Raw genomic sequence first — 14,217 nt, 5'->3', positions numbered from 1 at the left:
CTTACCCTGCCCAATATACTGACAAGCTAAACCCTACCGCGGTGTCTTATTCAACGGATTTCAATGGAATCTCGGGAATCAGGGATAACGGTATATCCCCAACAACAAGGTGTTGTGTACCGAATGAATAAAGCTATCTATTGATTGCATACATTAGCGTTTTGTAAAGCGAGAAGTTATAAAAAGCACAAGTGTTAAGATTCGCCACAGACCGATATTATTGTCATGTACACGCGTTGCACAAAGAGTTGCCACCTCAGAAGAATGTTTGTGTTCGAGACGTTAGAAGATTAGATCTTCGTTCCATGGAATGGCCATTATCTGTTCTTGTGGTAGGTTAAGCGCCACCTTTGCTACACCTACGGCTCCCTGATGAACAGGCTATGCCATTGCAATGGGACACCGTGCTCTATTGACGTGATCATGTTTTATGTTATTAGGTCACCATTCATGGTTTAGGACATTGGTATTTATACTTGAACGAGTGGTATTATTGATATATCATTGTCACTTAACCAATGAATTCCTTTTTTATAGCGCTGGGATGAACATCTGATAGATCCAATACTGCTGTGCTTTATACGTATGTTAACGCTGTCTCATACAACCTGGCTTCTAAATAACATGGCTCTTGGTAAACACGAGTCATGTCAGAGTTAAAACTAACCAATTCTCTTCATATGGCACTAATCTTCTCATAAATCTATGTATTACTGAAATTGATAATAATTTGCAGGGTTGATAAATTATTTTACGTTCCTATTTCTACTACTATGTGTCAATGTCCGATTGTGTGTGTCTAGAATGTATGTTGGCTCCGTCTTGTCAACCTATACTTTTCTGACATATCACTGCCTTTCTATTGTGTATGTACACTATGGACTACGTGACACCATGTGAAAATAGGCTATTTTGGTTATAACCTATTTGGAACTCCTCCGTGGTCTAGTGGTAGAGCGTCCGCCCAGAGAGCGGAAGGTCCGGGGTTCGATTGCAATATCGCGAGGAAACTAGTCTGTGTACTGAATTATGAATCAATTATCAATTACATGTTTTTGTTGTAGTTCATTTACTTCTGAAGATCTGGGGGTTTTTAATTTTAATCTGCCTTTTTGATGTACATTTTTTATGAATGCATTAATTCTTCTCGTCTTCGTATGGCCTCGGGTGTCAAATTGCTACGACATCATTTCCAATAAATATACCATCGTGGTATCTCGATGAACGGTTTTGTACGTGAAGATTCGGATGAGATGGTCTTCAGTAACCCATGTTTGTCGTAAGATGTGACTAACGGGATCGGCTGGTCAGGTTCGATGACTTGGTTAGTGCATGTCATCGTATCCCAATAACGTAGATCTATGTTCAAGATGTCACACACTTTATGATCTGTTCAAAAACTCAGACTGCTGTCATACAGCTAGAATATTGCAGAGTGCGGCGTTAAACAACAAACAAACATTTATTTACACAGAGGCAAATTCACAGTTTAACGCAAAAAAAAGAAACTTGAACGTGCATGCATCTTGCTAACGCATACATTTCTCTTAGTCAACAGAATTATTGTATAAAAATTGACATTGGAAATAAAGACTTCTTGTAAGAAAACTCTTTGTACCAGTTCAGTATTATGCAGGGACATTTCCAAATAGGTCAAGGTGTACGTGATGCTGCTATGTACTGTCTCCATTGACAGTCCACTTAATCATGTTCCAATTATTTTTTAAAACACAAACATCTCCTATACATGTCATATGCCAGTGTTGTTTATGACGTAGTAATATCACATAAATAACACATACTTAATTGACACACATTTTGGATGTACGATGTAAGAGGTCAAGTATGTCTAGACAGTTACAAGCATATATTTAGACACATATGCACGTTCCTGTATCTCATCGATGGCATACAGAAGAGGTTTACAACCCACTATCTGATACTAGAGAGTGAACGATTGTTTCTTATCCAGAAAACTCTTGAGCACTCTTAGGTAGGTCTCAAGCACGACTCAAGTTCTGGTTTATGATGGGTCAAAAACGTTGAAATTAAAAGTCAAATATTGTTAAGCAGTTGGAGAGCATCCACTCCTACCTACTAACATACAATTCAGATATACAGACGTATTGTCCTCACAAGAACGATGGGTTTTGACCTCCATAGAAGTATACAGCGAGGGTATCGAAATGGCTTATTTCAAAGAGAAGAAGGGTCATCATATGCATCTTGTTGGAACAACTCACACAAACTAAATGGTTGTCAAAAGGACATAACGATCGTTAAGGTTGCTTTGAACCTTTATTATTGGAAATGTTGTTGTATTTCTTCAATGAATAACCAACTGGGTAGATAAATGATGTTTTTTCATATATTTTGAATCCTTGACGTTTTCACGTTGTGAAAACGTCAGTTACTGTAAGAAATATTCTCTTTTACTCTTTTGGACATAAAACTGTGAAAGGAAACTTTGGATAAGATTGTTTAACAGTTAGCTCTATGTTGCACAGAAACAAAGTCCCTGAGCTCCACATGCATATATATATATATATATATATATATATATATATATATATATATATATATATATATATATATATATATATATATAAGAGAGAGAGAGAAAGGGAGAGGGAGAGAGCACATTTAAGTTCTAACTCTCAGGTGGAGTAAGATTGAACACAGTTTTAATTGACTAGCGCTTTCGCCTAGTACAACGTATCAGGCCATAACTGAATAACGGGAATGAAGTAGTAACATATAGTTACGTGACGTCATAACATTTAGGAGAACTATGACGTCACAATACCAAGGTAATATATATGTAAGTATTGTGAAATATTGTACATAGTGGGATATACTGTTTCGTTTGTTGATGCACTAGCCCGTCCATCTATTGAACAGCAGCCTGTATATATGATCGATTCTGGACCAGAAAAACCAGTGATTGATATTATGAGCAACGTCCTACGCCGCCGACGTACTATTAGTGCAGCCGTTTTGTGAAAAATTGTGTTTGGTGATAAAAGCGTGAAACGCATGCATGTCTTTCTTTTTCGACATACCTTTAAGACATACATCATAAAAGCGAAATAGTGAGTGAGTTAAATTTAACGTCACATCGGCAATATTTCAGCCATATCGTGACGAGAAGTTGCTATATATTATCAATAAATTGAACCGAAATAACAACACCAATTTTGTATTCTCATACGTTAAATAACAGAATGTATAAAGAACAGAATTTGTTTGACTGAAACATGCTGTACATGGCTAATGGTTTGGCTTTTGACACATAAGTGTGGTGTACAATTAGTGTACTACGTGAATATGGCACAACACAGACGCGCCCTACGCTGCAACCTCTCTCAAGCTTACAACTACATCTCAGATGCTATTGCCATGACTTATAAGCCCATGATAGTGTAGTCCAGGAAGGCTCATAGCTATGTCCTACTGATATTACCCATCGGCATCCAGTCTTCATCCCCACCAGCGGCCTGAAATGCAGCTCTTTTGGCATGTTGGTAAATAGCAGCTGATGGAGGAATGGAATCAATTGCGCTACCTTTCTAAGATCATAACCTTTTGTGTGTCTCATTAACTCCTGCTGGTCCGACCATACATTAAGTCCATGATGACTGGCATCACGTTCATCACATTCTGTTGGGTTGGTACGTCCCAAATATGGCCAGATATCTAAATTGTTTGTCAGTTCCAAAAACTATCCAGAGGTGAGACACTATCTATACTGTCAAACAATTCAATGGCAAGGATAATGACATCAGTACCAACCGTTCGAAACGAACCTGTCTGGCGAGATTTGACATGTGCAAAAAGAGTTTTGTGTCAGTTTCTTTATCTGAACACGGATGCAGATCATTGACAACACTATTGTTTTGCACAAAACCTGTTTGCTGTGTGTGCTTATAATTTGTTTATAATTTATACCCACATTCAAATGAAATACTGTGTTCAAGTTCTGTCTTGTTCTCGTCAATTCTCAGAAATACCTCCCATGTGTGAATAATTTTGCTGTTGGTTGAACGTAGCGTCTGATTCCTTTTCCTTATTTGCTTCTGGCTCTTGATGTGAGACTGTACACTCATCCCAAACAATGTCATCTCTGGATACAATCTCAAGCTGTGTTTGTGCAAATGGAATAACGTCTTTTAAATAATCTTCAAAATTCATATCCCGCTAGGTCTTAGCATGATCGCCACTGCCGTCCCATCTAATAGCAGTGTATAAAACTCTGGGAGATAATTTGTACTGTTGAGAGTAAATGCAACAATAGGGATGATGGGCTGCTTGTTATATTACTTCTTCGGAATTATCTTACCATGACCACTGATTTTGAATCATCCGAAACATCCTACTGTGCAAGAGTAATTCAAGAAAGGTAACTGTGTTGTGTAAAATAAAACATAGCAAATCGATCAAGCACATGATCAACACAACAAATGCGGTGGGTAACAGAGAATTTACTAAGAGATTTACTGAGAAATAAATTAGGACCAGATGTTAGGCATCAAGAACAGATGAGAACTGTTCAACAAACATTCAAAAGACTTTGAGATGTATTTGAGGATATGGGTAACCCCTTTCTGGAGGATAGCCATAGGCTATTGGTGTTAGATATGAAAGACGTCATTGCAAATAATACAGTGGACACATTTCAAAAAGTAGAAGAATGTGTATGGCAGTTTAGCAACTTTGGAGAGGAACGTCTCCATCGGAAAACTGGGACCCTTTATGAACCAATCTCAAACTCTCACTGTTTATGTGCCCACATCCATGAGTCATAGCTAAAACCAAACAAGAAATTGGCCGTCAAACACGCAGTGGCTAGCTTGAGTACTTTAAACTCATGAAAATTAAACCTGTCCACCATCAGTTTCAAAGTTTGACAAACAACGGTCTCACAACATCTTTAGAAACACTCTTTACAGGAACGAATATGCACTACTCTTGGAGGAGGCGGCAGTAGTAAACATGCAGAAACCTGGTAGGACAGGCATGACTTCTGACCATTAAAAGACGTTTTCATTCTATTTTTCCAAAAATAGCTTGAGAGTGTGTCCAGAGTTGACATTGTTTGGGATGAGTACATAATCCGACAGTTTCAAATCAACAGTAAGATGTTCAATCAAACAGAACTGGGAAGCATTTCTGAGAATTGACATGAGCTGAACATGCTATTTTATTAGAATTTTGGGATAAACAAATTATAACCTCTTACTGTAAACAGGTTCTGTGCAACAAAGGTCAGAATTTGTCATGGATCTTCACCTTTGTTCAGATGATGAAAATGACATGTTTGTATCAAAAAGTGCACAATTGGCCCAAGATTTGTCACGAAACTGTTGCACTGTATGGCATGCATTCAACCAAGAGGAATGACCACAAGGTTTATCGTATCTAATCACGATAGGCGTTATGTGTCGATTCCCAAATTGAAAGAATATATTAACCCAAAAATCTGTACGTACAAAAACCAAGTTTGAAAGCGAAAAACAACCAACAAATTGTATACAATCAACAAATGTATTACAAAATTCAATAGGTTCACAAATCAATACAACTTAATGCACAGCATTTACAATGGAAGTACACAATAGAGTGGTAGTACAATATTCAATGGCAATAAATAATATGATAGCAGTGGTCAGTATCAAATACAAAAATACAGTCATGAAAGCAAAAGTCAGGGATAATAATACATGTTCACACAGCGACGGCACTGATCAGGCTCCCGAGATGGGCTAGGCAGGAATCAGGGATGATGAGCGATCCTCACATGAAAGCTGGTTCCGAAGGGATTAAAAGCGTTAGAGATACGTAAACTCGCTTTTATCCCATTATATACAATCTACCCAGCGACTGGAAAGTTCCACACAGTGTCCTCACCACTAGAACATTAAAGGCATTTCCATAACATACTATCCCTTTCCGCGGTATACCGGACAGAAATTTACACACCACACTAGCATCTAAATATAGTAACTTCCTGATGACTGATCATTGAACACAATGTAATGAGCGTCTACCGAATCCCAACAGAAACAATGCAACACATCTTCAAACACTGCTAAACAATAAAATACACTTCCTTATAACAATAGGAATGACACGAACTACAGCACTACCCACACTACATACGCCTATGCAACCAGAAGCATAATTTACTACACATTAACATGATCTCCAGCACATTGAAAAAAGAAACTTTGAATATTCACTTTCTGCCTGAAATGATACGAGGTACACAAGCGATTCTATACTGTTTAATTTCAACTCATGTGACCATATGTTTAAAGTTTGGATATAGATCATTTAACATATTTAAAACATGTGGTATTGGTATCATAGATCGCTCTAATGTAGGCGTGTACAAACAAGATACTAAGAGATAAGAGTGATTGATACCGGTGAGAATACGTATGTAGAGCTTAATCTTAACGTGGGCCGCCAGTCTCAGCATTTTTTTCCATACACAAGTGATATATAATATTACATCAGATTTCAAGTCATAGAGATAAATTGTAATCTGTATGTATGTTTTACGCCAAATTTCGTAATATGTCCCTAACCTTATAACACACCAAACAAGCGCTGTCATTCCCAACATCGTGTATCCCATCAGGCATCCACCGACCGGCTTGGTTTTGGATAGATAATGTTTTTCATATGTTAAAGCTTGAATTTGAATTTGACATTAATTAGACATTTTGTACAATATCATGAAGAGTCTTAAAAGAATATTGATGAATCTACAAAATCGTTACAATGTTGGGTTTTGTCTTCGCAGGTTTGCAGTAAGATGTTATTGTGAAAGATATATGAACATACTTATACCTGCTAAATGGGGGCGTTGTGAATGTCGTTTCTTAAGGGTGTCTACTCCAACTGTCGTGAATTCGGAGTTTGTTATTCTGGTGCCAAAGTTGAAACTGTGCAGCTGAGTAGCATAGACGAAAAGTACTATCGTCACAGAAACAATAAGTGAAATCATTCCCAATTTACGACATGTCGCGAATGGCTTACGGCACAAGAGAATGACGTGCAACGTTCTTTAAACTGTGACGTCGATGAGTTGTAATATCGCTGCTTGGCGATTTTTCGTTTGCATTTGCTGAAAAAATAGCATACTAACCTGTAGAAATATCGATGTTGTCCTTCAGATGAACGTTTATTTCAGAGTGTTTGTGCTATATGCCTCTAAAGTGTGGAGTAGTTTGAAAGTACGCCGAGCGCAATAAAACGCACACGAATCACATTCGTTTTATATTTTTCAGGTATAGATTTTGAAAATACTCAGAAAAAGTATCCCACTTGCGTAGATCGATGCTCGTGATGCCTTTACTGGATTATCTGGTCAAGACTCGATTATCTACAGACCGCGCCACATAGCTGGAATATTGCTGAGTGCGGCGTTAAGCAACAAATTAAACAAATATACATGATGATGTATTATCACGCATGGGACGAAGAGGTGCGCACGAGTATGTAATCATGTTATGTCCATCATATGCGAAGCTGGGTCAAGAGGAGGTTGCTGACCTCTCACAGCTCTTTCCGTCGGTTTACTGCTCTGGCTTAGTTCATCGAGTACCCTTTCACAGTCACGCACTTGTTATTCGAATTGTTTCCCCTATGATGGTCAAGTGAGATAAGCGTGAGGTCTGTGATCTTACAGTTGTCTTACAAACACGACTTAAAAGCACAGCAGCCATAGTAAATAGTAGTCTAAGAGTATATGGTGAGTGAGTGAGTTAGATGTATCGCCAGTTTGAACAGTATATCCCGCATATGACGACGTGTCAATTTAATAGTAGATCAATAACCAATGTGATGCATATCTTCGACTTTCACTACCGTGGAGAAATCTAAAAACACGGGTATGGTGCTGACAAACCTAAATACATGATCAGGGCGAATTGGGGATTCGAACCCACGAACATAGGTTTCTGGTACACCACACACACACAAACACAAACACACCACACACACACGAACGCGCGCACATACACACACACACACGAACGCGTGCACACACGCACGCACGCACGCACACACACGCACACACACGCACACTAACGTGCGCACGTACACACACCACGCACAGAGGAACGCACGCACACACGCACACACGCACACTAACGCATACACACCACACACCACACACACACAAACAGACGCACACACACAGACGCAAAACACACACACGCGCGCGCACGCACATACACACGCACACACATGTTGTGCAATGTAAAGCTGCCACTTCTGGTGTAATCGTCCTCAACTTGTTTATGAAAATGGCAGGAAGTATTTCGTCTGACATTCTTGTCATATTCAACTCAGATTCAGTGTATGACTTGTGCGGAAGAGACCCTCCTTTATCGAATCCATTGTGATGAATTCTGTCTGTGTTTTCAATGAACTGTTGTCGGTCACTATTATCAGGTACCGAGAACTTCGATCGTACTAAAATCTGACTTAAAGGGGCACCATGCACATCACGCAGTCAAGACCATGTTTAAGAGAGACAATGATCCATAGCCGGGAGACAATTTCCAGTCTCGGTCAAAACGTTGTTACTAATGACTTTCGTTAAACTGAGACAGTGTAACGCAGAACTCAGTAATATTACAGTAATATGACGTGGTCTGTAAATAATCAGATCTGGTCCAGACAACCAGTGATTGATATCATGAGCAACGATACGCGCTGTCGGTTGCACGATGATATGCAGTCAACAAAGTCACCGAAACATCAGGTAGTCTCCAATATCCTTGGTACATGTAATGTGTGTCTGTTGCTGTGTGTGTCTGTCTGTGTCTGTCTGTCCTTGTCTGCCCGTGTCTGTATGTCTGACTGTGTGTCTGTCCGTTCGTGTCCGTATGTTTATCCGCGTCTGTCTGTGCCTGTGTCTGTGTGCCTGTCTGTTTGGCTAAGTGTCGTGTCTGCCTCCGTGTATGTCTGTGTCTGTCTGTCTCTCTCTCTACGTCTGTGTGTCCGTATGTCGCTGTGTATCTGTCTGGCCCTGGGTCTGTTTGTGTCTCTCGGTGGGTTTATCTGTATGTATGTGTGTCTTTTTCGCGGCCTCTCTGTCTGTCTGTATCTGCCTCTGTGTATCTATGCAAACTAGTGATCAATAGTATGAGCAACGATCCACGGTGTCGTGGTACGATGACACGCAATCCAGGAGTCGCTATATAAGTACAATAATGTTAAAGGTGTCCGTGCCTGTGGCTGTTTCCCTATGGCTGTGTCGTTCTGTCTGCGTGTTCCTTTCTGGGCCCCTGTCTCTCTGTCTCTGCCTGTTTGCCTGTAAATGTTTCTGTCTGTCTGTGCCTGTGTCTCTCTCTGTGAGTTTGCTCCAACAAAGTGGAATAACTTAAATCCCAACTGCTAGTACTGCATCACCCTGGTGTAATTATGATAATCATTAACTGGTATAGTTGTTAAAATTTGTGCTCAATAAATTTTGAATTAGCAAACCAACAAAGTGTTGACTCAAACGTGCCAGACCTGCCTACTGACCTGAGCAATGTAACCCTTAAAATCAAGCACTCGCACAAACTGACAACAATTTAATATCCTCATAGCCTAAATTGAAACGAATTTTAAGAATAAGATACGTCCTTGTCCCATCCTGACTATATATGCTGATCACAGCAGGGGATTACTATTAACGATGGAAGTCCTTTCACTTCATAAATTAAAAAGCATTTGCCTTCCACAGAGCAGCATTAGCTTGACTGCTTTCGCTCAACGTGACGAGGCGCAAGGTTCGGTGAAGAAACAGCGCATTTTTGTGAACTCCCTCACGTAATAATTATTATTCAGCATATTTCAGTACATAATACTTTAATGGGTAACAAATGGACATTTATTTATCTCAACGTAGGCAGTTAGTGCATTTAAGGAGGATGTTATAACACAATACCAACCGTGTATAAGTTGTCTCTTCTATTTTCATTGCTTGTAATTTACGAAACAGAATTCATTATTCATAGCTACCCTTACAGTGATAGTTACAGCGTAATGGCGTGATGTATATCTGACCTCTACTCAAGGAACGTATGCTGTACACAGACGGGTCATTGTCTACCTAATTATGCTCGAAGTTGGGTTGTAACTATAAGAGATAGCATCTACAGATGCTGGGAGTGAAGCAATTGCCATTGGAAACAAACAGAGCGTTGCTTGGCGCATAACAGAATACATTAAAGTCACATCTTGTATTCAAATGTTTTATATATGGCTATACATATGTTTCATGTCTTTTTTGTAACAAACAAAGATCTAGTGTTCGATCAAAAAAGCAGAACATAGGTTAGTCAGTCAATGCTTCAAAAGCTTCTTGCATGTACATGATATGTTAAGGTGTTAAGAGATCCAGGTGCAGAACCGGTCCATTTTCAACACATGACTTATTTTGCGTGGTAGTATGTTGATTATAACAACATGGTGTTGTCCTGTGAATAAGAGAACAGAGCATTTTGCACAGAAGCTGAATCTATGTGGAACCTTATAGTTCTTAAGCGCTTGTAATTATAACCTCTACTTATCCTCCATGTACAATTCCAGCGTTCGTAACGCTCGTGTTGGAATGTTTATTTCTTGAAAAAAGTTTCATCATCACAGCTGCCGAACGTTCCCGGATCACTCAAATAAAAGAATGTTTGTCCCATGTTAGCAAACGGTTGCTGGAAGTAGGGAGGGGGTGAAGGCAGATAGCCTTGCATCATGGGAGACAAAGGGTCACAGAACACTTCCGGGTCAAAAGGTGCACTTGGCTGTCTCTGGAACATGGGAATCGGTGAACTTCGGTTATGTTCAAGTCTTGGACTCAGTTCACCAACCGTCATTCTTTGAGCCAGGTTTGGTAGCTGCATCCCCTCGCAGATGTAGTTGCATTCATGTCTACTAAACACCTGCATTATCCCACTCTCACCACAGTCCGACAAGCCGTACTCCTGCTTAACAGAATGGATGGTGGGTATCTTCAATGTCCACCCGGCTTCATCAGCAACACCTTTGAGTCCACACACCAAGAGATCCCCACCAGTGTGATGGTAACTGAAATGCATAAACGCGGGTAGCAACGGATGTATGGTCCTGCTTACTTCACCGTGGCGTTTCACAAACACTTGGAACCTCTTCCCCATGTTCTGTTCAATAAGCACCCACTCTCTACCACTGAGCCTTCTGCGGCTAAAGGAAAACACGTCAATCAAAGCTATCTGATCCATAAGCGCTTTCAAAGGTTCTGCAAAGGCGATGTTTAGGTTGTTTTCGGAGAATTTCCTGTTGAAAATCTTTGCAAGTTCTTCAGCCTTTTCAGACTTGGCTATTTCTGTATCACATCTGCTTTGTGTTCCTGGTTCATTCCTAAATGCTTTAACTATGGCTTTTTCACCAGACCTAGGTCCCATTCCGTTAAGAATTCCTTTATGGGCGTGGGAAGTAGACCCTTTCGCGAAGGAAGAGTTCGAGAAACTGACCCAATACCGATGACCAGTTTCATCCAAACTTGACGACAACGTCTGGGACTCCATTATAGTTGAACGTCGATAATTTTGTGAACAGATTAAGACCACATGTTGACGAGAAATAACACACTGTACGAGGTGCACACGTACAAATAATTCAATAACATGACCATTGGGCAAACACTTGAAATACGACCTGTCTTCGTCAGAGTTCACACACTGAAACCGATGTTCAGTTTAGATCAACAACAAGCGATGCCGTCAGAACCTCCACATTAGCATTTTGTCCTCAGCTAGCGGTTGCTCCCCTTTGTCCCCAGTTCACCATCTGTCATCACGGTCGACGGCCGCTGTGGTGTACGGGCTGGTGATTTGTCTGAAATGACGGAAGTAAATCAACTTTAAGCGGACACCTCTGTTTCCCTTTTCCCGATGAGGACTGGCGTTGTCAGTAGACGTCCAATTAGGACAGCAATATTTTGTTTACGCTGTTAAGCTTTCATCTATCAAAGTTTTTTTATTTATCAAATGTTAGGCTCAATTCATTTAATGTATGTGTATTAGTAATTCACTATCTATTTATCAGAAAATCAAGATTTAAATTAATAATGGTGCAATTATATTTTTTGTTGGTTGTTTGACTCCGCAGTCAGCAATACTTCAGCTATATCGCAGCGGTCTGTCAATACTCAAGTCTGGATAATATACCCGAGTGATTGACAGCATGCGCATCACCCACACAGCCTGACCACCCTATCCTGTAGGTCCCTTATACAATAAGTATAGTTTGTTGGAGTACATATTGCCTCAAATGGATTCCCCACTGGTCGATTACATGCTGACACAGAAATAACTTCATTATAAAACAATGAATAATCTACTATTTTATGACGTGAAATATATATATATATATATTACACACAGGACAATGAAAGTGGTACTTTATATATTTTTTTGTATTTATTTTAATTGGGCTGTCATAGTTACATGCACGAAACTAAACAATGGATTAATCTGGGGTTTTCGACACTGTTTTCACACAATGAAAACGGAAGTAGCGATTGCGTTACCCAACACTGAGTGGCTTTCCTATATTTGTCAGATAAGTACAAGCACTCTGGTGAACGGAAACCATTGCATTTTGGACCTACCTATACCTTCGAGTAAATGAGTGAGCGAGTTGGTTTAACGACGCTTTCAACAGTATACCCGGCATATCACGACGTGTCAGCCTACTGTGGGAGGAAACCCCGAAGCGTCTATTAACAACTTTGGTGAAACCCACGATCACAGTATGGTGCTGACAAACCGAGAAGCATAATCGCGGGGTACAGGTATTCCAACCGTCGACCAAAGGTTTCTTGCGTACCCAGGGACGCATCTTTACAGGGAATTCAGGCCCCCTAGACGACTGGGCCACCCGCCTCAGAGCCAAACGGACGTGTATAAGATCGCAGCGAGATTTGAAAGAGGACAGATATGTTGTATAATCGATAGCCAGGCAAACAGCCAACACACGGCCTAAAATGTATACTACACAAGGAAAATTAAAGAATAGTATGCCGTATTTTGAGTAGTATATGACAAATCAAGGTAACCCCACCTGACCAAATTGGAGGCAACAGTGACGAGAAAACGATGTCCGATTCCTTATTTTAATCCGTGGTTTGTTTTTTAGGTGAATATTTTCCTTGCCTTTACATGTGTTTGTGACGGGTGAGACGAGACATGATACGCTCACGTTTTGGGGAACATTTGGTATTATGACTAATTGAAACTTATTCTTAAACACATGAAAAATGATACAGTCGAAAACGTACAGTGGACTCTGCTATAGCAAACATTTCTTTTGATAGTGGAAATGAGTGTTTTCGCTTTTATTTCCAGCTCTTACTTTTGTAATGGCTCGTCGATGCGGTAATCCGGACGTGTTCACTGGTAAGAGTCCAGATTAACGAGGTCTCACTGTAATTTGCAACAGCTATTGAAGGGTTGCGTAAAACAAAACGTTAACGAAAATGATTTTTAAATGACAACGGAACCCAAAGTTCATACTTTAGGACTGAATCATGGTTACTATGACATACCTAACTGAAATTCTAATTTCTCTTGGTACAGAAACATCCACTTCCATAGAATATACAAACTTTTTCAACAGGAGATATATATATATATGAAACCGCACAAGGAACTAACTTACCTGATGGCGGCTACTGCTGATGTTTCTTGGAGAGTACGAACACAAAGTAAAACCAGCTCAAATACAATCTGTTGCAAACACGATAAATACACATCTATGAAACAAAGTTATATACGATAAAATACATTCGCTGTGGTTACAGCGAGACCGCAAACCAGTCCTTGTGAATTAGGGAAATGAAAAGCTATCGCAGACGCGTACGGTTCATAGTCAGTGCCCCGTTCAAACATTAAGCCAAGCTGCGGACTAGGGGTATCGCGGATTGTTAAAGGGGAGCAACTCTCTCGATCTCCGCCAACAATGTTCAGATCACTATGCACTTAGCTAACAGTAACTAAACTACTGCACCTCGAGTCTACAGGTCATATTCGTCTCTGATTTTAGGATACACGTGTTCAGTGCGTTGTCATCTATTTTGTCATGTTGAGATGACTTGTAAATACATGGAAACCCGTAGTACATCGTCAAAGTAGACGTGCTATTACATATGATCATAAGATTACCTTAGCGTACTGTTTA

The 14,217-nt window shown here is 39.9% G+C and overlaps 1 protein-coding gene across 2 annotated transcripts; it reads right to left on the bottom strand.

Annotated features, from left to right (window-relative positions):
• Positions 1 to 10,236: 10,236 nt before the first annotated feature.
• Positions 10,237 to 13,920, bottom strand: LOC139449527 (alpha-protein kinase 1-like). 2 transcript variants are annotated; one of them, XM_071230961.1, is made up of 2 exons: positions 13,699 to 13,920; positions 10,237 to 11,874 (listed from the first exon to the last, which is right to left on the bottom strand). In XM_071230961.1, exon 2 carries the CDS (start codon positions 11,562 to 11,564, stop codon positions 10,620 to 10,622), a length of 945 nt encoding a protein of 314 aa, XP_071087062.1. In that variant the 5' UTR covers positions 11,565 to 11,874; positions 13,699 to 13,920; the 3' UTR covers positions 10,237 to 10,619. The 2 variants fall into 2 exon arrangements, with proteins under 2 accessions (XP_071087062.1, XP_071087071.1); XM_071230970.1 differs by lacking the exon at positions 13,699 to 13,920 and adding an exon at positions 13,393 to 13,465.
• Between the last annotated feature and the right edge of the window lie 297 nt (positions 13,921 to 14,217).

This window comes from Haliotis cracherodii, unplaced genomic scaffold (assembly GCF_022045235.1).
Source record: "Haliotis cracherodii isolate W230 unplaced genomic scaffold, xgHalCrac1.p SCAF_10, whole genome shotgun sequence".
In the NCBI taxonomy this organism is placed as follows: Eukaryota; Metazoa; Mollusca; class Gastropoda; order Lepetellida; family Haliotidae; genus Haliotis; species Haliotis cracherodii.
This window is presented reverse-complemented; position numbering and strand designations above follow the sequence as displayed.